The sequence below is a fragment of the Tachyglossus aculeatus genome, chromosome X5, assembly GCF_015852505.1.
Source record: "Tachyglossus aculeatus isolate mTacAcu1 chromosome X5, mTacAcu1.pri, whole genome shotgun sequence".
In the NCBI taxonomy this organism is placed as follows: Eukaryota; Metazoa; Chordata; class Mammalia; order Monotremata; family Tachyglossidae; genus Tachyglossus; species Tachyglossus aculeatus.
In genome coordinates this window covers 1,664,625-1,692,433 of record NC_052097.1, presented here as the reverse complement: position 1 = coordinate 1,692,433, position 27,809 = coordinate 1,664,625, and the positions used below count along the sequence as shown (strand labels likewise).

General features: G+C 56.6%; 2 protein-coding genes across 2 annotated transcripts in view; one reads left to right on the top strand and one right to left on the bottom strand.

Moving 5' to 3' along the window:
* LNX1 (ligand of numb-protein X 1) overlaps positions 1 to 16,801 on the top strand; it is a 45,303-nt gene extending 28,502 nt beyond the window's left edge. Inside the window, exons 4-12 of the mRNA XM_038769358.1 lie at positions 7,869 to 8,113; positions 9,088 to 9,228; positions 12,678 to 12,880; positions 12,986 to 13,354; positions 13,473 to 13,589; positions 13,764 to 13,953; positions 14,219 to 14,450; positions 15,780 to 15,941; positions 16,392 to 16,801. Coding sequence (XP_038625286.1) covers positions 7,869 to 8,113; positions 9,088 to 9,228; positions 12,678 to 12,880; positions 12,986 to 13,354; positions 13,473 to 13,589; positions 13,764 to 13,953; positions 14,219 to 14,450; positions 15,780 to 15,941; positions 16,392 to 16,527 — 1,795 coding nt within the window. The 3' untranslated portion in view covers positions 16,528 to 16,801. The remainder of the gene's footprint in view (positions 1 to 7,868; positions 8,114 to 9,087; positions 9,229 to 12,677; positions 12,881 to 12,985; positions 13,355 to 13,472; positions 13,590 to 13,763; positions 13,954 to 14,218; positions 14,451 to 15,779; positions 15,942 to 16,391) is intronic.
* A 173-nt stretch (positions 16,802 to 16,974) lies between these two features.
* Positions 16,975 to 27,809, bottom strand: part of FIP1L1 (factor interacting with PAPOLA and CPSF1) — a 62,017-nt gene continuing 51,182 nt past the window's right edge. The window contains 3 exon segments of the mRNA XM_038769119.1: positions 16,975 to 17,282; positions 17,790 to 17,927; positions 21,412 to 21,625. Of these exon segments, the coding sequence (XP_038625047.1) occupies positions 17,135 to 17,282; positions 17,790 to 17,927; positions 21,412 to 21,625 (500 nt within the window). The 3' untranslated portion in view covers positions 16,975 to 17,134.

Below are 27,809 nucleotides of genomic sequence, written 5' to 3'. Positions count from 1 at the left end.
GATTCAAGTTCTCAACCGGGCAGATCTCATTCATCTGTTCTTAATTGTCTGATTTGGATGTGAGGTACTTTGGAACTGTAGTGATAATAATGGTATTAAATGCTTGCTCTGTGCCAATCACTGTGCTAAGTGCTGGGTAGATAAGAGATAATCAGATCAGACCCAGCTCCGGTCTCACGCAGTCTTCGGAATCCAGGAGGGAGAGCGGGGATCTTATCCCTGTTTCACAGACAAGGAAACTGAGGCCCAGAGAGGTTAAGTGATCTATCCCAGGCCACCCAACAGGCCGGGGGCGGAGCAAGGATTAGAACCCGGGTCTTCTGGCTGCCAGCCCCCTACTCTCTCTACTACAGAGCAAGACAAGACGGGTGGCCCCAACTTGCCAGCGCCATTCCGAACTCGCTGCCCGCTGCCTTTTCTGAGAGGAAAGTAGGCCTTCAGCCCGTCGAGCAGCTCTGGAGAACTGGAAAGTTTTGCCCAGTTGAGAACTTGAATCCCTCGAGTTTAAGATTTGGAATCAAAACGCGAATCCTTGGGCTCTGGAGTCAATCCGCAGCTGGCCGGAGGTGGTCGGTGTTGGAGAGGGCGTGGTGGTCTGGAATATCGCCTCACGATGATGATCGGGTCCCCCGGGTGTGGGCACTCTGGCATGGGTGGCACCCCAGGGCCCAGGAGTGGGAGTTGATGCTTGGGATCAGATGGCTGCTTTCTCAGGAATAGTGAGATTTCTAGGATTGCTGGACACCTCCCCCTGCCCGGGGACTGCCTGCAGCCAGGCTTGAGGGGAGAATAGGGTTGTGTGTGGGGGGCTGGAGAGGGGTGAGGAGCAGAAGGGAGGCCCGTCCCTTTCTCCATCTCCCTTTAGGTATGCTTTCAGTACTCCCCCAGGTCACAAAAAAGCCCAAGCCCCTGAGGTTTCTGGGGAGGTTTTTGGTTTTTGGCAGTGGGTGCGCTCCATATGTTGGAGTGGGTCATCTCAAAGTCTGCCCTGGGAAGTGGGAGAGACCACCCCCCACCACAGATGTGCCCATCACGGCCGATGGCCTGAGTTCACCTTGCGAACGGGGCCGGCTGGGGCCTCTCGGGAAGACACCGGCAAGGTTGGCGCCATCCGCCCGTTTTGGCGAATGTGGGTCCCATCCAGCGTGGGGCCTCCAGGTCAATTGTGGGGACCGGCCACGCCTCTTGGTTGAGAGGGTCAGTCACAGGGAGCCGGGCGGGACAGGAAGGGAGCGAGGGAGGTGCAGAGCGGCGAGGTGGAAGGAGGCAGGATCGCTGGGAGGTTCAGCGGGAAGAATTGGCAGATTTACAAGGGGGATTGTGAGAACAGCCTGGACGAAATCCTTAGTAATAGTCGGAGCAGACGTAGTAGTAATAATAATAATTATTCATAATAACTGTGGTATTTGTTAGGTGCTTACTTTGTGCCAGGCACTGAACTAAGCGCTGGGATGGATCCAAGCAAATCAGGTTGGCTATAGTCCCTGTCCCACGTGGGGCTCTCAGTCTTAACCCCCGTCTTCCAGATGAGGTAACTGAGGCAAGTGAAGTGACATGCCCAAAGTCACACAGCAGACAAGCGTCAGAGCTGGGATTGGTACCCAAGTCCTTTTGACTCCCGGGCCCATGCTCTAGCCACTAAGCCACCCTGCCTCTCTAGTAGTAGTAGTAGCAGTAATAGTATTTATCCAAGTTTTTAAAAGATAAAAAAGAAGCTCACGAGGCATTTCTTGTCCACAAGCACCCTTGCCTGCCTTCCTTTATGCCTCAGGCCTGACTCCCTTGACTGACAGCCCCACTTCTGGCTCGTGAGAGAAGTACTTTCCCAAGCGCTTAGTACAGTGCTCTGCACACAGTAAGCGCTCAATAAATTCATTCATTCAATCGTATTTATTGAGCGCTTACCGTGTGCAGAGCACTGTACTAAGTGCTTAGGAAGTACAAGTTGGCAACATATAGAGACGGTCCCTACCCAACAGTAAGCTCACAGTCTAGTCATATAAATATGACTGAATAATTGAAAATGAGTAAAGCTCCAACCCCTGGCCCCGTCACCCACCTCCCAATCCCCGGGTCCACCCTCGCAGCTTAAAAACTTCTCCCCACCACCCCAGGGCTTGGGCCTTAAAGGAGTCCGGCGCCCAATCGTCGACACCAAAGTGTACAAGGGAAATAGGAAACACATTACCTGGCTGGTATTGTGGTGGTTGCCGTTCACCATATACCGAAGCGCCTTCACTCACAGGAGCCCGGCTTCCACTTCTTGCCCAAAACTTCACCCTTTGCCACCTTCCTTCCTCCCCCAGTGGACCTCAGCCCAGTGACCCGACTCAGGGCCTCCGGAGGGGAGTTGAAGGATACCATCAAGGGCGTGACGGTGGGCCGGGCAGTCTGGGGTGGCACCTAGTCTAGTCTAGTCTAGTCTGGGGTGGCATCCTGGCATCTAGTGGCCCCTCGAGCCTGGGCGCTCATCCTGGGAGTCGGAGTTGGCTCTCATGTAGTGGCAAAGGTGGCACCTTTTCACCACCCCATTGCATAACTTACCTGGTTACCGTTCCTTTATCAGCAGCCAAAACATGCTTGAAGTGTGTTGTGTGTGTTTGCATGTGTGTGTGCGTAAGTGTATATGTGTCGCCCCAGCCCTGCCTCCTCAAAACTCTCCCCCCTTCTGCCCTCACAATGAAAATTTGGCACCTCTGGCTTGGGTAAGCTGGCCTCTCATCACCTATTATAGTTCTCTAAACTCTGCAGATTATTTTTTTCTTTTCATTACTGGACTCACAACTAATTATTAGTGATGCGGCAGGCAGGAATTCTCAGCGTTTTTTTCTCCAGTATTTTGGGGCGTCATTACCCCTAAGTCACATCCCCTAATATTCTTGTAATGCCCTCAGTGCAAAGGGGTTTTTCAAAAATAATTACTGCATACTTCGGGAAAATAGTGCGGTAAGTGTGGAGACCACATTCTTTAATTCCCACCAGGGCCATCATTACTAATTTATGCTTGCTTGCAAGCTTCAAGTCCACGTATATTTTTACACACACACACATCCCCCTCCCCCCCCACACACATATCCTCCTACAAAGCAATTTTCCAAGGTCTCCTCGTTTTAGGAAGGTCCAAATTCCATCTCCATCTCTCTGCGGCCCTTGTTTGGCGGGGCAGAGTTCCAAAGCAGCGTGGCCTAGTGGATAGAGCACTGGCCTGGGAGTTAGAAAGACCTGGGTTCTAATCCTGGCTCCGCCACTTTTCAGCTCTGCGACCTAGGGCAAGGCACTTCGCTTCTCTGGCTGTCAGTTACCTCATCTGTGAAATGGGGATTAATGCTGCGAGCCCCCTGTGGGACGTGGACTGTGTCCAACTTGATTACCTTGTATCTCCCCCAGCACGTAGAACAGTACTTGACACATAGTAAGCGGTTAACAAATACCATCATTGTTAAAGCAGAAGGTTGGCCCGCTCGCTGATCTCTCCCGGTGCATACGGACCAAGTTTTTTTTTTTTTTTAAAGAACTTTGCTGCGAAACACTCCAATCCTGGCTCCTTTATCTGCAGCTGGCAGCCCTTTAGGATGTGGGAGAATGAAGCCCCTCCCCACCCCCAGAGACCGGTCCATTGCACAGAGAGTTGGATGGCCATCACAGACCGTTCTCTTCCCAGAAGCTCCTGTCTCTGAGCAGCCAAGAAGCGAGCCAGCCGAGGCCCAGGGGTCAGCGTGCCTGTGCCTGCCAGGGGCCCGGCCCGGCCAGGCCGCCTCCCACCCACGGGAGAAAGGAAAAGTCCCGGGAGGTGGAAGTTCCTGCTGGCTGTCTTTCGGTGGGGCGGTGGATTCCCAAGGCAGAAGCCTCCCTGACCGTCGGGGCTCCGAGGGGCGAGTTGGGGAGAAGATCGGGGACGGATCCCGAAGAAACCAACCTTTCCCACACGGGCCACACGCGCGAATGGTTCGTTAGCTGCTGTGCTCATTTGGAAGGGCCTGGAACCATCCAGAAAGCCGCCTCCGTGAGCCTGCGTCCCTCTCCTCACAACTCGGCAGCAGCATTGGGCCGGTGGAGAGGCAGCATGGCCTAGTGGCTAGAGCACGGGCCTAGGAATTGGAAAATCCTTCAGGTTCTTATCCCAGCTGTGCCGCTCGTCTGATGTGTGACCTAAGGCAAGGCATTTCACTTCTCTGGGTCTCAGTTACCTCATCTGTAAAATGAGAATGAAGACTATGAGCCCCATGTGGGACAGGGATTGTGTCCATCCCGATTTACTTGTATTCCCCCAGCGCTTAGTACAGTGCCTGGCACCTAGTAAGTGCTTAACAGATACCACAGTGATGATGGGGACGGGACATCTCCTCTTGGCCTCGCTCTGGGTGGGTGCCCCCGGCCCCTGTGGCCCCACCGACGCCCACTCCGAGCGTCTGTGTTTCCCCGGCGCGGAAGTGCCCGTGACCTGCAAGCCAGACCCCCGGGGCCTCTCCAACGTAATCATTTACATTAAACCCCGTCATCCCTGGGCTGTGCAGCCCCCCTGGCTCGTGCTAACCGCCTTCCGCTTCCTTGACCCCTGCCCCGGGACTGCTGAGGCTGGATGGGGACCAAAATTGCAGGGAGCTGGGGAGCCGGGGCGGCGGGGGGTCCGATCCCGAAGCAAGCGAGCAAAATCCCATCGAGGGAGAAGGATGAAGAGGCATCTCTGCAGTAAGATGATGGGAGCGAAGTGCCAAGGACTCTACATTGCTAAATTCTGGGGGAGAGTCCAGATCATTACTATTATTATTATTATTATGGTATTTGTTAAGCGCTTACTATGTGCCAAGCCCTGCTCTAAGCACTGGGTTAGATACTAGGTAATTAGTTTGTCCCACGTGGGGTTTTCAGTCTTAATCCCCATTTTACAGATGAGGTAACTGAGGCACAGAGAAGTTAAGTGGCTTGCTCAAGGTCACACAGCAGACAAGTGGCGGAGTCGGGATTAGAACTCAGGTCCTCTGACTCCATAGCCTGTTCTTTTTTCACTAGCCACCCTGCTTCACTGATCGTCAGAACGGTCTCAATCCATGCCGCTCCTGGAGCTCTCAGTCTGAGAGAGAGCGAGCTGCTATCATCCCCATTTTGTAGGGAAAGAAACTGAGGCCCTTAGAGACTAGGGGACTTTGCCACAGTCATACAGCAGGACGGGGCAGATCTGGGACTAGAAACCAGGTATCCTGACTCCCAGTTCCCCCCTAGGCTTCTGCTGCGACTGAGACTTCTCTCATGGGGCAGACATGATTCCAATTAGGTTTGTGGGGGTGGGGAAGGGGTACATGTATGTGTGTGTATGTGAAATCGGGACCAACAGCGGGGTTAAACTCCTCCAGGACTTGTGTCTTCTCCTCCAGGGCACATTCCCGCCCTCTGGAATGCCCCTGCCTCCAGTTGGGATTAAGAGGGTGGATGGTGGGGGCCCAAAGACCCAGACTGTGCCAACACACATGAAGCCGGGATTCCCCCTGGGGTTTTTGTGGATGCCAGTGCCTCATGGTGGGATGGCAGGGGGCACAGGCTCGGCTGACAGATACAGTGGGCATCTGACACAGCACTCTGTGCACAGTAGGTGCCTAGTACAGTGCTGTGCGCAATCAATCTAGGGTATTTATTGGGTGCTAACTGCACACAAGGAGCTTACAGCCTAATGGGGGAGACAGACATAAAAATCATTCATTCATTCAATCGTATTTATTGAGCGCTTACTGTGTGCAGAGCACTGTACTAAGCGCTTGGGAAGTCCAAGTTGGCAACATATAGAGACGGTCCCTACCCAACAGTGGGCTCACAGTCTAGAAGATCAGTTACAGGTAGGGGCGGTGGCAGAGAATAAGGATGTGGTCTTAAGTGCTGTGGGAGTGAGGTGAGAAGCAAAGTGCTTAAGGAGCACAGACCCATGTGCTGAGGTGATGCAGAAAGAGGCCTGGGCGGGGAATGAGAGGTTAGTCAAGGAATAATTATAATAATAGCAATGTTATTTGTTAAGCGCTTACTATGTGCCAGGCACTGTAATAAGCACTGGGGCTTTTTGGAGGAGATGTGATTTTAGTAAATCAGTCCAGAGGGGCTAGAATTGTCTGAGGAGTTGATATAGCTGGGAGAGCTGAGAAATCAATTGGAGAAGACTCGTCAGAAAGGGAGGAGGGATTTTAGTAGGACTTTAAATGAGTGGAGAGCCGGGGGGTCTGTCTCATGTGGGGAGGGAGGGTGGTCTAGGCTGGGGAACAGCGTGAGGTGAGGGGATGGAGGCAGGATTGGCTTGGGAGGTGACGTGACTTGCCCCAGGCCCCACAGCAGGGCAGAGGCAGAGCTGGGAACGGACCCTGCCCTCCTGACTCCCAGCCTTGAGTTCTAGCCTTAAGAACAAGCTGCCTCACCTGTTCCGGGTGTTTTAAGTGGTCCAGATTTTTTCAGTTAATTCATTTGGTATTTGCATACATGCACATATTTGATGTGAGAGCCTGTGTTCCGTGGTGGGCCTGTGGACTGGGTGCCCTGGGCAGCAGTGGGACGGAGAGGGGCCTGCCGGGGGTCTTCTCGCTCCCTAGAACTTGCCCCGGGCCGAGCCAAGCCGATATTTGGGCTGCCTTTCTGGGGCGACCCTGCTGGAAGGGGCTGGGGGGACCCGGCAGCTGCACAGATGTCTCTTTCTTCGGGAGAGTTGGGATGGGCGGTTCCCAGGAAGGAGCTGAACGCTCCTCACATCCTTCTCCGGAGGCCCCTCGTCCATGGGAAGAGCCTAGGAAGCAACATGGCCTCGTGGAATCAGAGGACTTGGGTTCTTATCCTGGCTCTTCCACTTGTCTGCTGTGTGACCTTGGGCAAGTCACTTAGTTTTTGCGTGACTCAGTTCTCTCATCTGTAAAATAATAATAATAATAATAATGGCATTTGTTAAGTGCTTACTATGTGCAAAGCACTGTTCTAAGCGCTGGGGGGATACAAGGTGATCAGGTTGTCCCACAGTCTTAAGCCTCGTTTTACAAATGAGGGAACTGAGGCTCAGAGAAGTTAAGTGACTTGCCCAAAGTCACACAGCAGACATGTGGCGGAGCCTGGATTCGAACCCATGCCCTCTGGCTCCAAAGCCCGTGCTCTTTCCACTGAGCCACGCTGCTTCTCTATGGGGATTAAGGGGATTAAGAATGTGAATGGGGATTAAGAATGTGAGCCCCACGTGGGACAGGGACCGCGTCCAACTTGATTAGCTTGTATCTACCCCAGGGCTTAGGTCAGTGCTTGACACATAGAAAATGCGTCACAAATACCATAATTATGCTCAGTACTCCAGGGGGGGCGGATGGGTGGGAGAAAGTGTGACTCTCAAACTGTGACGCTTGCTGAGCGTCAAATGCTGGGGCAGATACGGTTTAGCCAGCTCAGACATAGTCCCTGTTCCTCTGTGGCTCAATCAATCGATCAATCGTATTTATTGAGCGCTTACTGTGTGCAGAGCACTGTACTAAGCGCTTGGGGCTGGGGCTCAGTCTGTATTGTACTCTCCCCAGCGCTTAGTTCACACAGTAAATGAATACAATTGACCGACAGACTAAGAGGGAGAGGACAGGAAGTCCAGCCCCACTGTAAAGAGGGGGATGCTTTAGGGGACACTGAGGCCCAGGGAGACTCAGTGACTTGTCCAAGGTCACAACAGCAGGATGGGCAGAGCAGGGATTAAGACCCTAGTTTGCCTGACTCCATTCCTGTGCTCTTTCCACCGGGCTACTCTGCCCTGGCCTTGAAGATGGAACTGATGGTTCCCAGTGCCTAGGACAGTGTGTGGCCCAGAGTAAGCATTGAACAAACAGCATAATTGTCGTCATTCCCTCTGCCCTCCTCCCCTCTCCCAGCTGTAAAGGAGCTTCTCACTACGGCCTCACCAAAGACCGCAAGAGGCGTTCTCAAGACAGTTCCCAAGATGACGGCTGCCAAGACGGCGGAGGGGCCGCCCGGCCCGGAGGCCCCCTCGGTCCGGACACGGCCGGCCGGCCGACGGGCGAGCCGGGCCTCGACAACCCTGCCTACGTCCCTGCCCCGGACGACGGCCCCGCGGCCGGCGGCGCGCCGGGACCCGACCGCGGCGACCGCAGCCGCAGTGAGTGTGGGCCGCGCGGGCCCCCAGCGGGTGTGGGTGTGTCGGTGGGTGGGTGTGCACGCGTGCCACTGGGGGACAGGGATCCTGGCTCTGTGGCCACGTTGATGGGGCTCGGAGCCGGTGGTGGGGAGGCTGCCTCATTAGTAGGATGGCCTAGGAGCAGCAGGGCCTAGTGAATAGCACCGGGCCCTGGGAGTCGGAAGGATCTGGGTTCTAATCCCCCTTGTCTGCTGGGTGACCTTGGGAAAAATCACTTACTTCTCCGGGCCTCAGTTACCTCATCTGTAAAATGGGGATTAAGACGGTGGGCCCCCCATGGGACGGGATTGCGTCCAACCCGATTTGCTTCTATTCACCCCAGCCTTGGCACATAGTAAGCGCTTAACAAATACCTTAGCCCAGTGCTCTGCACACAGTAAGTGCTCAATAAATACGATTGAATGCATGAAATGCCACAATTATTAGTAATTAAATACCATTTTTTAAAAAAGCATTGCCCCGGATTGTCCCTGCCCCCTTCCCATCCAGCACCTCCATGGGCACCTGCTCCTGAGCCAGGGAACCTGTTTCCCAACAGTGGGGGCGGAGGAGGGGTGCTGGGGTGGGGGATGGGGATGATACCATATATCCCTGCCCCTGCTACCACCACTGTGCCCACCACTACCACCGGTGCCACCATGACCCCAGCCCCTCCCACCACTACCACCGGCACTACGTGGCTTCCCCAGCCACCGCCACTGCTACCAGCGATGCCACTGTCCCTCCTCATGCTATCAATATTGCTACCCCCACCACCACCGGGGCCATCTCCACCCCAGCCCGCCCCTCCCCACCACCACTTCCACTTTCTGCCCCAGTTGGAGATGTGGGATCAGCGTGTCCTACTGACCCCTTGGATTTTTCCCTCTCCCACCCCTGGCTGTCCCTCCCTCCGTACCTCTCTTCTTCCCTTCCCCTCTGGGTCCCCCCTGCAGGTTTCCATTTCGAGCGGTCCGCCTTCAGGAGCCGCTCCTTTAAGAGGATTCACCGTGCGCTGAGCATCCTCCGGCGGACCAAGAGCGGGAGCGCGGTGGCCAGTCCAACCCGCCCTGAAAACCCCCGGGCCCCCGAGGAAGGTAAGCCTTCCGACCGGGCTGGGGGCCGGTGGATAGAGCACGGGACCATACCTAGGGGTGGGCCGCAGCCCCTCAGCCCACGTCTTCTTGTCCAGTGAAGGCGGAACTGAGCGTTGCTGACCAGCTGGTTGGACAAATGATCCGGGCAGCAGAGTGAAGGATGGACTGGAATAGGGAGAGACAGGAGGCCGGATCAGTGTGGCGGTGGTTTGCATGGGAAGGAAAGCGTGGATTTTAGCGACGTGAAGGTCAAACCGACAGATTTGGTAACAGGTTGAGTTATGTGGGCCGAATGAGAGAGGTGTGTCGAGGCTAATGCCAATGTTACGGGCTCGTGAGACAGGGAAGATGGTGGTGCTGTCTGTAATGATGGGAAAGTCAGGGGGATAGACAGGGTTTGGGTGGAAAGATGATGAGGAGTTCTGTTTCGGATGTTTTAAGTGTTGGCTGTCGGCAGGACATCCAGGTTAGAGGTGTCCTGAAGGGTGGAGGAGATGCAAGACTGCAGAGGAGAGAGGTTGAGGCTGGGGCAGGAGATTTAGGAATCTCAGACATAGAGTTGGACCCCCCCATCTTACCTCCTTCCCTTCCCCACAGCACCTGTATATATGTATATATGTTTGTACATATTTGTTACTCTATTTATTTATTTTACTTGTACATATCTATTCTATTTATTTTATTTTGTTAGTATGTTTGGTTTTGTTCTCTGTCTCCCCCTTTAATCAATCAATCAATCAATCAATCGTATTTATTGAGCGCTTACTATGTGCAGAGCACTGTACTAAGCGCTTGGGAAGTACAAATTGGCAACACATAGAGACAGTCCCTACCCAACAGTGGGCTCACAGTCTAAAAGGGGGAGACAGAGAACAGAACCAAACATACCAACAAAATAAAACAAATAGGATAGAAATGTACAAGTAAAATAAATAAATAAATAAATAAATAGAGTAATAAATATGTACAACCATATATACATATATACAGGTGCTGTGGGGAAGGGAAGGAGGTAAGACGGGGGGATGGAGAGGGGGACGAGGGGGAGAGGAAGGAAGGGGCTCAGTCTGGGAAGGCCTTCTGGAGGAGGTGAGCTCTCAGCAGGGCCTTGAAGGGAGGAAGAGAGCTAGCTTGGCGGAGGGGCAGAGGGAGGGCATTCCAGGCCCAGGGGATGACGTGGGCCGGGGGTCGATGGCGGGACAGGCGAGAGCGAGGTACGGTGAGATCAGCGGTGGAGGAGCGGAGGGTGCGGACCGGGCTGTAGAAGGAGAGAAGGGAGGTGAGGTAGGAGGGGGCGAGGGGATGGATGGACAGCCTTGAAGCCCAGGGTGAGGAGTTTCTGCCTGATGCGCAGATTGATCGGTAGCCACTGGAGATTTTTGAGGAGGGGAGTAATATGCCCAGAGCGTTTCTGGACAAAGATAATCCGGGCAGCAGCATGAAGTATGGATTGAAGACTGTGAGCCCGCTGTTGGGTAGGGACTGTCTCTATATGTTGCCAACTTGTACTTCCCAAGCGCTTAGTCCAGTGCTCTGCACACAGTAAGCGCTCAATAAATACGATTGATGATGATGATGATGAGGTGGAAGTTGAGATGAGGTGGGAGCAGAGGAGCGGGTGTAGAAGGAGACCGAAAGGGGACCCAGAACTGAGCCTTGAGGGACTCGCACAGTGGGAGTGAGCAGCGGAGGAGCCCGCCAGAGAGACCGAGAATGAGCAGCCAGAGACAGAAGAGGAGAACCGGGAAGCCCCCGGGGTTGGGATAACCTTTCCAAGAGAAGGGGGTGGTCGTCGGGGTGGAAGGGAAAGGAAAGATGGAGACTGTGAGCCTGCTGTTGGGTAGGGACCGTCTCTATATGTTGCCAACTTGTACTTCCCAAGCGCTTAGTACAGTGCTCTGCACACAGTAAGCGCTCAATAAATACGATTGAATGAATGAATGAGAAGAGGCTGTTGGATTTGACAAGCAGAAAATCACTGGTGACCTTAGAGAAGAGAGTTTCCCTGAAGTGAAGAATGGGGGCCAGATTGCAGGAGTTGAGGACAGAGTTAGAGGAGAGGAAGTGGACACAATTCGCTCAAGGAGTTTGGAGAGGAACGGTCGGAGGGAAATGGGGCAATAACCGGAAGGGGCCAGGGATCAAGGGAGGGGACTTTTTTTTGGATAGGGGAGATGTGAGCATGTTGGAAAGCAGTGGGGAAGGAACCTGTTGAAGGTGAATGGTTATTGTTCTGTTTTACTCTCCAAGCACTTAGTACAGTGCTCTGCGGACAGTAAGCGCTCAATTTATTTTACTTGTACATATTTATTTTATTTATTTTATTTTGTTAATATGTTTTGTTTTGTTCTCTGTCTCCCCCTTCTAGACTGTGAGCCCGCTGTTGGGTAGGGACCATCTGTATATGTTGCCAACTTGGACTTCCCAAGCACTTAGTCCAGTGCTCTGCACACAGTAAGCACTCAATAAATACGACAATGAATGAATGAATGAATAAATACCATCGACTGCTTGATCAGATGACGTGGGCAGAGCACTCTTCTAGGCACTTACTGTGTGCAGAGTGCTGTGGTGCACAGCTGCAGTGTCGGGCAGGGACCGTCTCTATATGTTGCCGACTTGGACTTCCCAAGCGCTTAGTCCAGTGCTCTGCACACAGTAAGCGCTCAATAAATACGATTGAAAGAATGAATGAATAAATATCATCGACTGCTTGATCAGATGACGTGGGCAGAGCACTCTTCTAGGCACTTACTGTGTGCAGAGTGCTGTGGTGCACAGCTGCAGTGTCAGGCAGGGACCGTCTCTATATGTTGCCGACTTGTACTTCCCAAGCGCTTAGTCCAGTGCTCTGCACACAGTAAGCGCTCAATAAATAAATAAATAAATAAATGAACCAACGAATACTACGGGTCTGCTGGGTGCGGGCCCTAGACTCAGCACTGGGGAGCATCCTATAGATATAGACGATATCGATCAATCAATCGTATTTATTGAGCGCTCACTGTGTGCAGAGCACTGTACTAAGAGCTTGGGAAGTACAAGTCGGCAACACATAGAGACAGTCCCTACCCAACAACGGGCTCACAGTCTAGAAGGGGGAGACAGAACGAAACCAAAGGTATGATCCCTGCCCTCCAGGAGCTCCCAGTTTCAGGGCGCTCCGGGCTGGCGGGGCTGACGGCTGGTATTAATGGGTGGTGAGTTTCTTTTCCGTGTATTTTGTGGGAGCTCTGGTGCCAGGAGGGCAGGGGGCTTAGACACCTGGGGTGACAGGGTGTCCCCTCTCCCAGGAGCTTCTCCTCTGAGGCGTAGGGAACGTTGCCCCCCGCCAGCAGCCCCCTCTGACCCCAGGAGGTAAAGGGGTGCAGTCACTCAAAGTCCCGGCAGCGCGGGGCAGGGCGGACAGACGGTCACCCCGGCTCTGAGCGGCGTCCCGGGCCTTTCAGCGTTCCCGCGTCTGCACCACCTGATCCCGGCCGGCGAGATCACCAGCATCAAGATCAGCCGCGCCCACCCGGGCGAAAGCCTGGCCATCCGCGTGGTGGGCGGCCGCGAGACGCCGCTGGCCCACATCATCGTCCAGCACATCTACCGCCACGGGGTGGTGGCCCGCGACGGCCGGCTGTTGCCCGGAGACATGATCCTCAAGGTGCCGGGCGGCGGGGGCGCAGAGGAGGACCCCGAAATGGCGGGGGTGGGAGCGGGGCCAGCCCGCCCGCGGCCCCCCCCCCTGACGTTGGGGCCTCTCACGCAGGTGGACGGATTGGACATCGGCCACGTGCCCCACCACTACGCCCTGGCGCTCCTGCGCCGGCCGGGCCACGCCCTGCGGCTGACGGTGCTCAGGGAGCGGCGGCTCCGGCCGAGCGGCGGGCCGGCCCCCGACGCCCCCGGCCCCCCCCGCGGCAGCTTCCACCTGGCCCTGGACAGGCACGGGCCGGGCGAGCGGCTGGGCGTCAAGCTGGCCAGCGGGCCGGACGGGACCGGCGTGTACGTGGCCGGCCTGCTGGAGGGGGGCCTGGCCGCCCGGGACGGACAGCTGCGGGAGAATGACCGGCTCCTCGCCGTCAACGGGCGGGACCTGCGGCACGGCGGCGCCGAGGCGGCCGCGCAGCTCATCCAGGTTCGGGCCCTGCGTGGCACCCCCGGTGTCCCCTGCCCCGTGCAAATCCCCCTTCCAGGCGTCCCTACGGCGCCCGTGCCACCTGCCGGATCCAAGGGCCCTCCGTGTGGTCCCGCAGGCCAGCGAGAAGCAAGTCCACTTGGTGGTGTCCCGGCAGGCGTGGGGGCCAGCCCCCCTGCAGGAGGCCCACTGGACCCCCGTGGGACGACTCCCGCCGCCCCCCGCCGCTCCCGAGGTGAGGCCTGGGAATGGGAAGCGGCGGGCTGCCGAAATCCCGTCCCCATCGCCCCGCGGGTCAGGATGGTGGGGGCGGGCCCGGGCTGTGAGTCTGGGGGCCCTCGGTGGAGGTGAAAGCGGACTGAGCGGTTGGGTGCAGCGGCGGGACCCCTCAGTGCCCTCCGCCCCCCAGGACGCCGCCCCGCGGGGGGCCAGCTGCCACGAGAAGGTAGTGAGCGTCCACAAGGAGCCGGACGAGCCTCTGGGCATGACGGTGGCCGGCGGGGCCGGGGGGCCGCCGCCGCCCGAGTGGGACCTGCCGCTCTACGTGCTCAGCGTGGAGCCCGGGGGCCTCGTGGCCCGAGACGGCCGGATCAAGACCGGTGAGCCCCCTGACCCAGGGGCGGGGGGGCTGCTGGGCCGCTCTGACCAAGCCCCTACCCCCCAACACACCCCTCTCGCGCACGCACATGGCCTCACACGCACCCATCCTCTTCCTCGGGCCCAGGCACACTTCCCCTCACCCCCATCGCCCCCGCCTCCCTCGTGCCCCCACCTGCCTCGGCGGCAGTCCCCCTCCCGGCCCGCCCCGGGCCCCACCCGGAGAAGGCCCCGTGGGGCTCACGGTGCTGGCGTCGGTTTCCCCAGGAGACGTCCTGCTGAGCGTCAACGGCACCGACCTGACCGGGGTGAGCCGCGGGGAGGCCGTGGCCCTCCTGAAGAGCACCGCCTCGTTGGTGGTGCTCCGGGTCCTGGAGGTGAGAGGACACGAGCCCCCGGAGGCCGGGGGCGACGGCCGGACGCCCTCCGACGACCCCCCGAGCCCGGCGGACAACGGCGAGCGGGGCCCGACCTGGGTCATGTGGCTGGAGCTGCCCTGGTGAGTGGCCGGTCCCGGGGTCCGTCCGTACCCCGGGTCCCTTCCCTTCTCGTCGGTCCGTCTCTGCCGCCTCTGAGGGCACTTTCCAAAGGAAGCGGGGAGCAGCCCCCTCCCCAAATGGCCAGAAAGACCTGCCTTGGCGGGGTGACCCTGACCTGACCCTGATGTGTGGTGAGGCAGACGCAGCCTCGCCCCCGTGGGTGGCTAGTTGTGGCTCCCACGGGCTCCTCCCATTGGAGCACATCACTTCACCCGGAGCCGAAAGGCGGGCGCTTAGGGCACCAAGGGTCGCACAGGGGCCGTTTTATCGGTTCAAGAGAGGGCAGGCGAATGCGGACTCGGTGCCATCACCGAGTGCCTCCCAACTTCTAACTTTCCCCCAAAGGGGATCGCCGGGGGCCTTTCCATCATCATCATCAAGCGTATTTATTGAGCGCTTACTGTGTGCAGAGCACTGTACTAAGCGCTTGGGAAGTACAAACTGGCAACATATAGAGACAGTCCCTACCCAACAGTGGGCTCACAGTCTAAAAGGGGGAGACAGAGAACAAAACCAAACATACTAACAAAATAAAATAAATAGGATAGATATGTAGATAGATATTCCACCGTGTTTGGGGCGCTAAGATTTGTGCACGGTGGGAGGAGGGGGACCCAGCAAGCAGGGCAGGAGCGGTGGATCCACTCCGGGTTGACCTTGCGCCAGTCCAACCCCCCGACCCCACTTGTCTCCGGTGGGTTCTGGGAACATTGCGGAAGGCTGGGATCTGGCCCATCCGCCCCACTGCGGCCGTCAGGATCGTTTTCCGTCCCCCGATTCATTCGATCATATTTATTGAGCACTTACTGTGTGCAGAGCACTGTACTAAGCGCTTGGGAAGGACAAGTTGGCAACATAGATCTCAGCGTTTTCTTGGACAAGGTGGTGATGTAGCCCTCTCTGCTTTCCCCCTCCAACCTCATGCCCAGCTTTTCTTTTTCCCTACGGTGGCCATTAAGTGCTTACTATGTGTCAGACACCGTTCTAAGCGCTGGAGTAGGTCCAAGTTAGGTCGGTCTTCGCCCCGCAGAGGGCTCCCAGTCCAAGTAGGAGGGAGAACAGGTATTGAGGCCCCATTTTACGGTTGAGGAAACCGAGGCACAGGGAAGTGAAGCAACTGGCCCCAGGCCATCCAGCGGACAAGAGGAAGACGGGGATTAGAACCCAGGTCCTGTGACTCTCAAGCCCGGGGTCTTTCCACCTGGACCCGCCGGGGGAGAGACTAGTCGCTCTGTCGCCGGAGGGGGCAGGTCAGGGGGCTTCCCCTCCACCGGCCGGTCCCGTTTCAGGTATCTGTCCAGCTGCAGAGACGTGAGCCTGCGCAGGACCCCGCCCGCCAGCCTGGGCTTCAGCCTCGTCGGCGGCGACGACGAGGAGCTCGGCGGGAACAAGCCGTTTTTTATCAAGTCCCTCGTGGAGGGGACCCCCGCCTACAACGACGGAAGAATCCGGTAAGGCCCAGCGGGAGGGGACCGGACCGACCGGGCCAGCGGCCTGCAGGGCTGAGCGGGTGGCTCCGTCAATCCATCATCGGTGGCTTTTGTTGAGCGCTCACCGTGTCCCCCACCTTGGGAGGGGACAGCACAGAGTTGGTAGGTGCGTTCTGTGCCCCCAGTAGAATGGGGATGAAAAGACTGTGAGCCCCAGGTGGGACATGGACTGTGTCCTCTTTCTCCACCTTAGCGCAGTCCCTGGCACGTAGTAAGCGCTCAACCAATACCCTAAAACAAAACAAACTGACAGTCCAGCTGGAGGAGTAGGATGTTTTCCCCGAAGCAGAAATTGGAGGAAGGAGAGTGTTTGCGTGTGTCCCTCTCTTTCCGGAATGGGGGTGGCAGGAGACGTGGGACCCCTCAGGGAGGGGAAAATGCTCTTTTTCTGTGTCCGTTTCCACTTGCTAGATGTGGGGACATTCTGCTGGCTGTGAACGGCCAGCCCACGGCGGGCCTGACTCACGCCCGCCTGACCCGGATGCTGAAAGGCCTGAAGGGAAGGGTCACGCTCACGCTGGTCTCGTGGCCGGGCACCTTCCTCTAAAGCACCGGCACCGCTGCTCGGTGGCTCACTTCGGATTCCTTCCCGCTGCCCGAAGACCGCGCACGGGGGGGGAAAGGTAGGGTTCGGAGAGCCGCCCCCGGGCCGAAACCCACCGGCGCCGTTGCACCGCGGTGACTGAGAGATCGGCACGGAAGGCTTGGAGCCCTGAGGCGGCTCCTCGGGAGAAAGCAGTTGTGAAAAACGTCTAAACGGCCCCTCTCAAGGATGTGACGCTGTGGAGGAAGTGGATCTGTTGTGTGTACTTCAAAATAAATGCGACTCATTTGTAGTGAGTCACGTGCCCTGTGCGGGGTTGGGCGGGCGTCCCCGTCCCCCCGGGTCCGTGTCCGCCGCCGCCACACCACGACGTTCTAGGCCATGAAGCCGGATCTGCTTTTTTTTTTTTATTCTTAAATATTACAAGACAAATTCGGTCGGGACCTTAACTTAACATGAAAAATTCACCCTTTTATTTTCAAAAAACAAATGAACCTCCTCCCCTCGGACTAACAGAACAAGATTAAGAGCAAATTCCTCGCACCCCCTCCAGAAAAATAACCCGATTTCTAGCGCTCGCTCTGCTGGCACCGGGCCGGCCGCACCTGCCTTACTCGGCGCTGGGCGCTGCCGCGTTCTCCTGCTCGGGGGCGGGCTCGCTGCCGGCCTCCTTCCCTTCTTTGCTGCGTTTCGACTTTTTGTGTTTGTGCCTCCTGTGACTGTCCCCTTCTTCGCTCTCGTGCCGCCTTCTGCTGTTGCTGCAGGGATGAGAAAAGGCAGGAGGTTGGTGCGGGCGCCGGCCGGCGAGCGGAAACCAAGCTTCCGCCCCCGCCTCGCGTTGGCGATCCAACATTCGGTGACGTGGGGCTTCTATTTTTATAACCACCGCCGTAGCGAGCCACGGGCCGGGAGCCACGGGAGGAACTCAAGATATCAGACGGGCACGGGGCCCCGCAAGCTTGGAGGGCGGGAGAGCGCAAGCGTCATCCCCGTTACAGTGGGGAGACCGAGGCCCCAAGAGGCAAAACGGCGTGGTGCCCGATGGCAGAACGGGGATTAGGACCTGGGGTGTCCCCAGTCCCGCGTTCCCAGCGCCCCGCTTTCTAGTGTGCTGCCGGCTGGGTGGTGATGGAGAGCCGCCCACCCTTGGGCTGGGGCGGGAGGGGAGCGCCCGCTCCTTCGCCCCTTTCCTGCCGCTGCAGACGCCGCCCGGGTTGGCGGCGGGCACCTCTCCGGCCCCCTTGGGCCGCCCGCGTCACGCTTACCTCCGCGAGGACTTGTGCCGGGTTTCTTCTTTCTCCCGGTGCCGCCTCTCTCTGTGCCGCTCTTCCTTCTCCCTGCTGGCTCGGTGCCGCTCGTAGCCCCGCTCCGCGTATTCCCGGTATCGGTACCGCTCCTCATCGCTGGAGGCCCGGGGGGGGGAAAAATAGCCGGCGGTTGGCGATGGAGAAGACGACGCCCCCTCACCCCCCCACCACCCACAGGGCGCTTGGCTAACCTGCTCCAACCTCCAGCCGTTCCCATCAGCCCGGCTGCTCCCGAGGACCCCAATTCCACCTCAACTCCAGCCGGGGCTTCGGGGGGGCCAGAGGTAGGGGCCTGACCCACCATTGAGACACCTCTCCCCCCTTGGAGAGCAGGGGACTCTGGCCGGAAGGGGGGTACACGGGTGACAGTGTGACGGGTGATGATTATATGTTGCCAATTTGTACTGTATGTTGCCAATTTGTACTTCCCAAGCGCTTAGTACAGTGCTCTGCACACAGTAAGCACTCAATAAATACGATTGATGATGATGATGATGACAGGCCCGTCCCCCCGGCAACCATCCGCTTGCTCTGGAGCCCACAGTGACCTAAGCTCCCGGCGACCTCCGACGGTGTGGCGTGGGACAGGGCCCACCAAACCCGTGGTCCGGGAGGAGTGTGGACCCCAGAACATTTCCAGGAAAACATTCCCGCCCGGCCCTTCCAAAACTAAGCGGGGGGGACGTGCTTCTCTCCTCTGCAGACCCACCCCGGAGTCTAAGGAAACAACCATTTGCCGCAGCTATCGCCAACTGCTAACACTCGGGAGACCCCTTGAAAACCGACGGCGAACCCTCGTCTGGTTTAAAAAGGGTGTTTACCCTGGATGTTTGCTCTACATTTAGGGTTGGCCCGACTCCTCGAGCCCACAGTCCAGACGGGCACGTACTCTGCCAGAAGCAATGGGGCTCAGTGGATAGAGCGGGGGCCCAGCAGCCAGAAGGACCTGGGTTCTAATCCCGGCTCCACCACGACTGCTGCGTGACAGATGGAGCAAATAATAATAATAATGGCGACGGCATTTGTTAAGCGCTATGTGCCATGCACTGTTCTAAGCACGGCGGGGTACAAGGCAATCACGTTGTCCCACGTGGGGCTCACGGTCTTCAGCCCCATTTTCCAGATGAGGGAACAGGCCCAGAGAAGTGAAGTGACTTGCCCAAAAGTCACCCAGCTGACAAGTGGCGGAGCTGGGATTAGAACCCGTGACCTCCGCCTCCCAAGCCCGGGCTCTTTCCACTGAGCCACGCTGCTCCTCACTTCCCTTCTCGGGCCTCAGTTACCTCATCTGTAAAGTGGGGATTAAGACTTGAGTCCCGTGTGGGACAAGGGACTGTGTCCACCCTGATAATCTGTATTTACCCCAGGGCTTAGAACAGCGCTTGGCACCGAGTAAGCGCTTAACAAGTACAATGATGATAACAACGGGTAATGAATAATCATCATCGCGGGTCCCCAGTTAAGAAACCCTACGCGGGCCCGGGGGGGTGGGGGGCCCTGTAATGGCTGTTGGGGACGGGGACGGGGAAAGAAGCCGCCGGGATGCAGCACCCGGGGCCCGCCCCCTGCCACTCCTCACCTCCCTCAGTCTCTGGCTTTGAGGCGGGTCCCTGAATTGGGAGCGGCTTTCCGGCCACCGGCCCCTCTCCGCCCTCCGCCTGCCCCCCACCCCGCGGGCAACAGTTCCCGTGCCACCCCCCGGTGTCCAGCCCGCAGCAATCGATTAACCGGGGCCCCCCCCCCCCGGTCCCTCTCTGGGACCTCGGGGGCCCTCTCGTCTGCGGACGGAGCCATGTGGCAGCAGCTTGGCGGCAGATGGTGGATGATTTAGCCCCACACAAAACCCGGAGGGGCCCCCCGCTCTCCCCTTCCTTCTCTCTGGGCCCCGGCCCTGCCGCCCCCCCCACCCCCCCTCTGATGGCTCTGGCAGGCGCACAGAGACTTCTTAAGGCCTGGAAGCCATTAGAGTTCATTTCAAGCACCCGAGAAAGATCGGCCTTCTTTCTGGCCCTCAATCAAGCGGCCTGAGAAACAGATGTTGGGAATGGTCTGGAGCGCTCAAACGCAGACCCTGTAATTTGTAACACGGCGCAAACTCACAGACATACATCCACACACACACACACACACACACACACACTCCGCGGGCCAGAGCCCAGCCATGTCAGTGTTTTCACAAAGAAGAAGCGCGTTTTCTTACACCTAATTGGGCCCCAGAGATGACTCTGCGAGCCGGCAGGCAGGCAGGCACCGCCGCCCCCTCCCCCTTCAAACTGCCGCTCAAATGGGGCCGACCCCGACTCCCGCCGGAACCGACAGTCCCACAGTTCCGGTCTTTCTACCTCACACTCGCGCCGGCGCTTGACCCCGGGTTCGGAGAATTCCCCTCGGGACCCCGGACGGAGCTGAACCGTCGAAGCGGAGCCGAGGAAACGGTTCCTGGGTCCCCCGTTGCTGCTGGCGACGGAGGGGCCCGGGTGTCGGGACCCTGGGCCATTTTGGGGCCCGGGTAAACAACGCACACGGGCCCGCTGGTCCCTCCAAGGGCCAGACGCCAAAAGGAGGGCGAGCGGGTCACGTTGCTGCCCCATTTTCCTCATTTATCCAATTATTTTCCCTTCTTGCCTGGGGAGCCCGGGGGGTGGGGAGAGGGAGAGAGGCAGAAGAAAGAGCTTCCCAGCCCCACCCGCCCTCCTTCCCTCGATCCCCTGCAGGGTGACCGGGCCTCCCTGTCCAGCCAAGAGACTTTCCGCCCAGTTTCACCTCAACCAAAGCCGCTACGACATTCCCAGCTGTAAGTCCTCCCTCGCTCAAGAGCCACTTTGCAAATTTCCATCGGTAATCTCGTAATATAAACTCTTTCTGAACCAAATAGTTCTCAGGTGTACGCTGAAGGAGAGCATTCGGTAACCTAAGCGCTAACGTCGGAATATTTCAATTCCCTGGAACCACGAGCTCAAACCCAGGTGGCGCTGACCCGGCCGTTCTTCCTCCGCCAAACCGATAAAGCAATTGGCAGAAACGGCTCACCCGGTCTCACGGGGCCTATTCCGCTCGGATCTGTGAGCGTCCTCTAAAGTCCGGGTCTGCCTGTTCCCCTGCTGTCCCGTTAGAGCGTAAGCCCCACGAGGGGACGGAGATCACGTCTTCCGCTTTTATCGAGCGCCTACTCCGGGGCACGGCCCACTCCACTCCAATCAGGTGCTTTTATCGGTGACTCTCGCCCGTCACCGGCATCGGGGTGCCGGGAGCAAATGATGAAAGGGGAAGACGGGGTCCCTGCCCTTGAAATGATTAAAAAAGAACCCAGGGCGGGAAGGATCACCTAAGCCCGCTCGTCTGCCACCTCCCCTTGGGACGGCTTCTCCAAGGCACAACTAGAAGGAGGACGCGGGTAGATCCGTCGACGGAGGGTGAAGCCGACCAACGGCGCGATCGTCGGACGCCCGTCCTACCCTCCCCGGGTCCTTGCGACCAAATCTTTCATCTTCATCCATCTCCTGCCCCCGGCTGGCCCGACTCTTCCCCCCCGTCTCGCCGCCCGAGCCCGGACCGGGGGGTGATGGCGCACCGGGTGTACCTGTTGAAGACGCTCGGCGTTGGGCTGTGGTCCCTCTCCCGCTCTCGCTCTCGGGTGCGCTCTCGGTCCCGGTCCCGATCCCGGTCTCTCTCGCGGTCCCGCTCCCGCTCCCGCTCCCGGTCCTTCTCTCTCCTTGCATAGTAGTCCCACTGCTTGGTGGTGTCCACCAGACTGGGCCACGAAGGGGCGGATCCAGGGAGGTGAGGAAAGGCGACTAGAGGGGAAAAAGCAGAGCAGAGGGGTCAGAGGCGGCGGTCTGCAAGAGGCGGAGGGGGGCACAGCCCGCTCCACCTTCTCACCCCCGTGCAGACCAACTCAAGAACTTTCAAGGAATCTCCAAGGCAATGCTTCAGGTGAGCCCAGCCACCTGGGTTTGGTTGGGGGGTCCCACTGCTCCCTGGGGTTTCGGGGGGCTACACAACTAGAAGGGCCCCCAGGCTGGTAACCCACTGCTCTGTTGCCCGGCTTCAAACCGCCTAGAAAAGTAACCACCACTGCGGCTCCCCGTCCAGCACTTGGGAGGGTCGGGTGGGGCAGGGGAGGGCAGGAAGAGACTTAGCAGATCACTATGCATTTTTGCTCCTTTCTGACGGGGAATTACAAATACATGCAGAATCAGTCTCCACCCAGATTCTTCCGGGAACACTCCCCTTTCCCTATTTCCGGAAACACTCTGGGGATTCTCTGGAGGAGAAACCCAGCATCGACTCTGTGACTGAAACCCTGGTTTAGAGGGGAAAAAAGGGATGGCTCAGTCCAGTCATTCAAACTTGCCTCAAATCAAAGCGCATCACCGCTGGAGCAGGTGAGGAATAGTCATCTACGAGGGTGGCTAGAAAACTCTTCCGAAGCTTTGTAAACTAAGCACTAGGACAACGCAAAGGGTTTTCAAAATGCATTAGCCCCAGGCCAAAATGCTACTCTGGTCCGGCCCAGATTCACCCACACCCCCATCCCGTTGTGCCTGCTTCCCGGTGGGAGGGCAGGTGCAGCCCACGGCAGGCACATGCCAGTTCCCCGTGGACCCCCTGCAGCCCCAAGCCACGTGGGGTAGGGAAGAAGGGCAGAGTTTAGCCAACGAACGGCTTTGAGACCCGATTCCTTTTCCGCTCGGGCCAAGCGGACGACTTGGCAGGGAAAATACCTCCTCCTCCTCCGCCATAAACGCTGACTACCCACCCAGAGGGAACGCCCAGCTCCAAGTGGCTTGCTTATTGTCTAAGGGTGACATGACCAAAATAAGCTCTGTCGAAAACCATATGTATCCAAGACCTAGATTGAAGGTTTGTGTGTATGTGTACGCATGCAAACATGTGCGTAACATACTTTGATCCCAATGCCGACGCGTTCGAAAAACCTCCTTCTCAGCCCTCGGCGTTAGCTGGCTATTCCCAAGCTATCCCCAAAAGGGACCTGGGCTAACCAGTTGGTTTAAGACCCTCGCTGAAAAACAGACAGACACGTCCATGTCTCGGGGAGGAGGCTGGCTGACAAGAGGGCTTTGGGGCCATTTTCATTCCAGGAGGAGATCATCGGAGCTGGTGGACAGGAGAAGGCCTGTCCACGTCCCTGTGGCTGGGCTGCAGGGAGCGGGAATAGAGTCGGCCGCTGAGGGATATGGCTTTCCGGGACCGCCACCGGCCCCCCACCTGGGACCGGGTGGAACTGGAGCCCCCCATCTCCCCTCCTAACACATCCCCTTTAGGTCCCGGAGGGGTGGGGTGGGAAGGTACTGGCTCCTGTCACCCCGGCCTCATTTTCACAAAGAAATGACCTCTGGACCATTTCTTGTTTATAAAAAACCTTGCAGAACAGTGATCAAACACGGATCTTTTCTGACCATCTTAAAACACCCTTGGAAAGACATTCTTTTCCATCCCAGAAGTTTACTTAAGTGTGACATGTGAACATCTTTTGAAGACCAACCCCAACCACCCCTGCTGAAGGCAACGGCCGGTTACTTCTGGCCTCCGAAACCAGCAGGGGAATCAATCACTCAATCGTATTTATTGAACGCTTACTGTGTGCAGAGCACTGTACTAAGCGCTTGGGAAGTACAAGTTGGCAACATATACAGTCCCTACCCAACAGTGGGCTCACAGTCCAAAAGGGGAAGAGCTTTGTTCTTGCTTTAGGGAGACAGCTGCTCTCAAGGGTGACTCTCAGTACCGCAGCCCCCAACGAAAATGTTCCACGCCAACTGGAGCGGCACAGCAAGCGCTCTCCCCCCACGGACCGGCGGACACTCCGTCAACGCTGCGAATCGGTCAATGAAAAATGTAGATCCCAAAGCCAGTTTTCCCTCAGGGAGCTTTCCTTGATGCTGCAGGTCCTGGCAACCTAGAGCTAGAAGGAACACCTTTCGTTTAGCACGAAGGCGTGCCGCCGCAGAGGAAGTCTGGGTTGTTTTCCTAGCCATTTAGCGGCCACAAATCTTGTCTGGACCTCATAGGCCGCCTCCATAGGCAGAAATGATTCCGAAGATTTATGGAATCGGCCCAGGGAACATTCTAAATTCTATTTGAAGTTCCCTAGAGCAGATGGTTCCAGCTGCTGGGGAACGTTCACCCAACACCATTACATAACGGCCTTCAGACTAGCGCTTCTCTCAAGCCACCGTGAGGCTACGGGAATGAAACCTGCCATGTCTCCGGTCTCATTCAGTTCCAGAAACGACTGAGAAGACCCCTTAGTTAGAGACAAACTGGCCTGTTCGGCCAAGCTCTCTGGAAAGCGTTCCCTCGTGGAACAATCCAGTTGACGGACGAAGGAGTGGGGGGAGCGAAACTTCTGCTCTCCAAACAGAGATGAACGGAAGGCGATCGCAAGGCTGCCGCTTCTGAGGATCCAACCAACTTATCCAACTGGCGACTCTTGTGGAATTAGGATGCTCGCTCTGATATTGACATAGGAAGGAGCACTTTTAAGTTTTACACTAACAGACTCGCAGAAGAGTGGGAGTGTGTGTGTGTAGGGGGCAGCTGGAGGGGAGGAGGAGAAGAGGGAGGTGGGATCCAGTCCAGGGCCCCGTTCATTCAAGTTTCTGCCAACAGCATGGGCTGGAGAGGGAAGGGGGAGGGGAGATGGGGAAAAGGCAGGGAGCAAAGCCATGAAGGAAGGCAGGGAGAAACAAGGTTAAGCGTGAAAAGCTCCTCTACAGTATAGAGTGGGAGCCAGAGTCAGAGCCGGAGGCCAGGAGAGGGCCATACATAGGTGCTGCACTGCACCCTTGTCCGTGGGAGGAGTGAATGAGATGCTGGATAAAAAAGTGCAAACAATGCATGGGCCACGAAAGGCCAGAGGGGCCTCCTCATCCTAAAGAATCATTTACAAGTTGAGCTGGGTCTGGCTCTGCATGTTGCTATTGAAAAAAAAAAAACAAAACCAAACCCCAAATCCATTAAAGACGACTATAACAAACTGTAAAACCTGGGGTCTCTAAGACGACCGCCGGTGGTCGGCAGAGCAGGAAATGGGCTTCACCCATCATTCTGTTTAAGGTGCCTTGGATGCGGTTCCAGACATCCCATGCCACCCTGCCAAACCAAATCCAAGCGAGTCACCTAAAGCTCTCCGTTTTTCCACAGGAGTCCTCGTCACCTGCCTCCCGGCGATGGCGGGGGAATCGATGACCGCAGGGTAATGTCGATGCTGCCCAACCTGCAACATTAGACCACCCCCTGCCCCCACAGCGGGTAGCCTGGGAGGGAAGGAGAGGCACGGGGGATTTCTGAACCCTGGCCCCAGAATGGCCGGCTCCCGACCGAGGGACCGGGGCAAGTCGGGGCTCGAACTCCGCCGTCTCCTCAACGCTCTGTCAAGCTGGGCCAAGAGGTGAAGAATGTGACACAGCAGCAGGACAATCTCAAGTCAGAGCAGGCCTGGGGACGACCGCTGTAAACAACAGCGTTCGTTTCTCTCTTGCCTCCAACAGGGTCTTTCGACCCCAGAAATCCACCCTGCTCCGGAGCCCTGAGCTCTGGTTCTGTACAGAGAAAGAAGCCAAATACAGCTGAACTATAGCTCGGCCACCAGTCTACCGTTTGGACCTCGGGCACGTTCTCTAGCCTCTCCAGACTCAGTTTCCCCATCGACAGAAAGGGGATAAGGTCCCTGCTGCCCCTCCATTTTAAACTTTGAGTCCCCGGTGGGGACAGGGGCCGTGTCTGGTCTGATGATCTTGTTTACACCTCAGCACTGAGGACGGTGCCTGCCACACAGTAAGCATTTTATGGCGACCATAATTACGGTTACGATCGGGACAGATTTTACTATTAATGCCGAACCCTGGGAGAAAGCGCAATCATCCTGAACGAGACGAGTGGACTGTGAACTTGAGAAAAAGGCCCGTGCTGGGGAAGAGCAGGCGACCCAAACGGACTCGAAAGCAGGGATGGGAAAAGTGGGAGAGGGGGAAGTAGAAGGGCAGGAGGGAAACTGGTGACCAGGGAAAGAAACCCGGGAAGCAGACTCCAGGAGTTAGCATCGGGTCAAGTTCAACATGGGGGCACCAAAATAACCAGCCAGATTCCAAGACCGTGACAGGATGCGGGAACACAGAAAACCAACATTTAAGAACGGAAGTACTTGTAGTTGTGATAAGTACAGGCCAAAATGCTGTCATTGGCCTTACTTAAACATACGCAGGGTCGACCAACCCCCCCCGCCCCCACCAATAAACAAAAGCCCAACATTGGGGGAGCGGAGAAGGAGTGGAAGGAAGTGCAGTTGGAAGAGGGGGAGGAAGACCGGAGGAGCAGTCACTGAAGCCAAATAGTGCCCCAAGACCTCCCAGGTGAAAATCAGGAGAGAGAGATGCTCCCATCTATTAGATCTGAAACGGCCCTGCTCCCGGGACGGGGAAATGAAAGGAACTGCAGCCAGCTTTTGCAGGCTGCCTGATGATATCCAGGAAAGGATGAGGATGAACAGAGAAGAGCCTGCATCTTTCCAGATGGAAAGCACCATGCCACACGGGGGTTCCCGTTCACTCTATTTATGGGCAGTGGGAAACTGGAGTAACGGGCCAATAAATACTCAGCAAGCGATAGTAAAAATGATGATTATAATAGGGATATGTGGTAAGCACTTATTTTGCTAAGTGCCGGGATCGGATGGGGTCCCTGTCCCACTTGAGGCTCACAATCTACAGGGGAGGGAAGACAGGTATTTCCTTCCCATTTTCCTGATGAAGAAACTCTCCCATTAATTAAAGTTATTTGGGCGGCAAATACAGTGGGATTTTTTTTTTTTTTTGATGGTTGACAGGATGGTCAGGAATTAGAAAAACAAGAGCAACCAACTTGGTATGAACACCCAAGGAACACCCAGGTCATGCACATGATGTACAAGAGGAAGGGCAGGAAGGGGAAGAAACCCTAGGGAATCTTGGAACACTGCCTAGTCGGGATGGGAGGCAGCTCGCGAGCAAGCTCGTTACGGGCAGGGAATGTCTGTTTATTGTTGTAGTATACTCTCCCAAGCGCTTAGTACAGTGCTCTGCACAAGGTAAGCGCTCAATAAATACAACCGAATGACCAATAGCAGGTCAGAAGAATGGCAGCAGCTGCCGTTCCTCCAAATGAACACAACAATAAGCAAAACAGCAACCAATGCCAGAGCAGCACAAAAAGCTACGTGGCTAATCCCTGCTATTAGCCCCTGAGGAAAATTACAGTAGCTGAAATGGGCACTCACAGAAAGATGCCTGGAAAACCCCTTCCCAAAACTTCAGCAGGGAAAGGATTAGGTCTGTGGGGGCAAACACGCCACGAGTACAAACTTGGGAGGAAAAAAAAAAAACCACTCTCTCAATTGGCTCTGGCCACAAGAGGAAAGGAAGAAAAGTCAAGCGAGGAGGTAAAGTAAACCCAGGACAGGGGGCCTGGGAGCAGAAGAAAAGCCGCAACCCTATGCTGCAAACCATGTCTGGAGGAGACATGGAAAAGCTGGACGGGGGAAAATCCCAAGCGGGGAAGAAAAATGGACCTGGGAAGTAGAGGGGGATGGGGGAGAGACAGAGAGATAGAGACATAGAGAAGGAAAAAAAGGGAGAAAGGAAGAACATTCTAACATCCCTGCTGGGAAGTCAGCAGTGAGCTTTTGATAAGATTCTGGTTGCCAAGAGACTATCTACAACAGCTGATAGTCTTAACAAAGAGTTATCATTACAAAAGTTGCTGGGGGGAGGGAGAAGAGGGGAGGGGAGGAGCAACTTCTGAAAAAGAAGCTCCAAGTGCATGGCTTCCGTCAATTCTGACTTTTTGACTTCTTCACTTTCTGAAGGGTCCTGAATTAACAAGCGTATTGGGGGAGGGAGAGCACTAAAGGTCATCTCCTGTGCTCCCCCGGCGGAGCCCGGGGTTTTTTAAGCTGGACTTGCTCATCCCAGGGCTCTG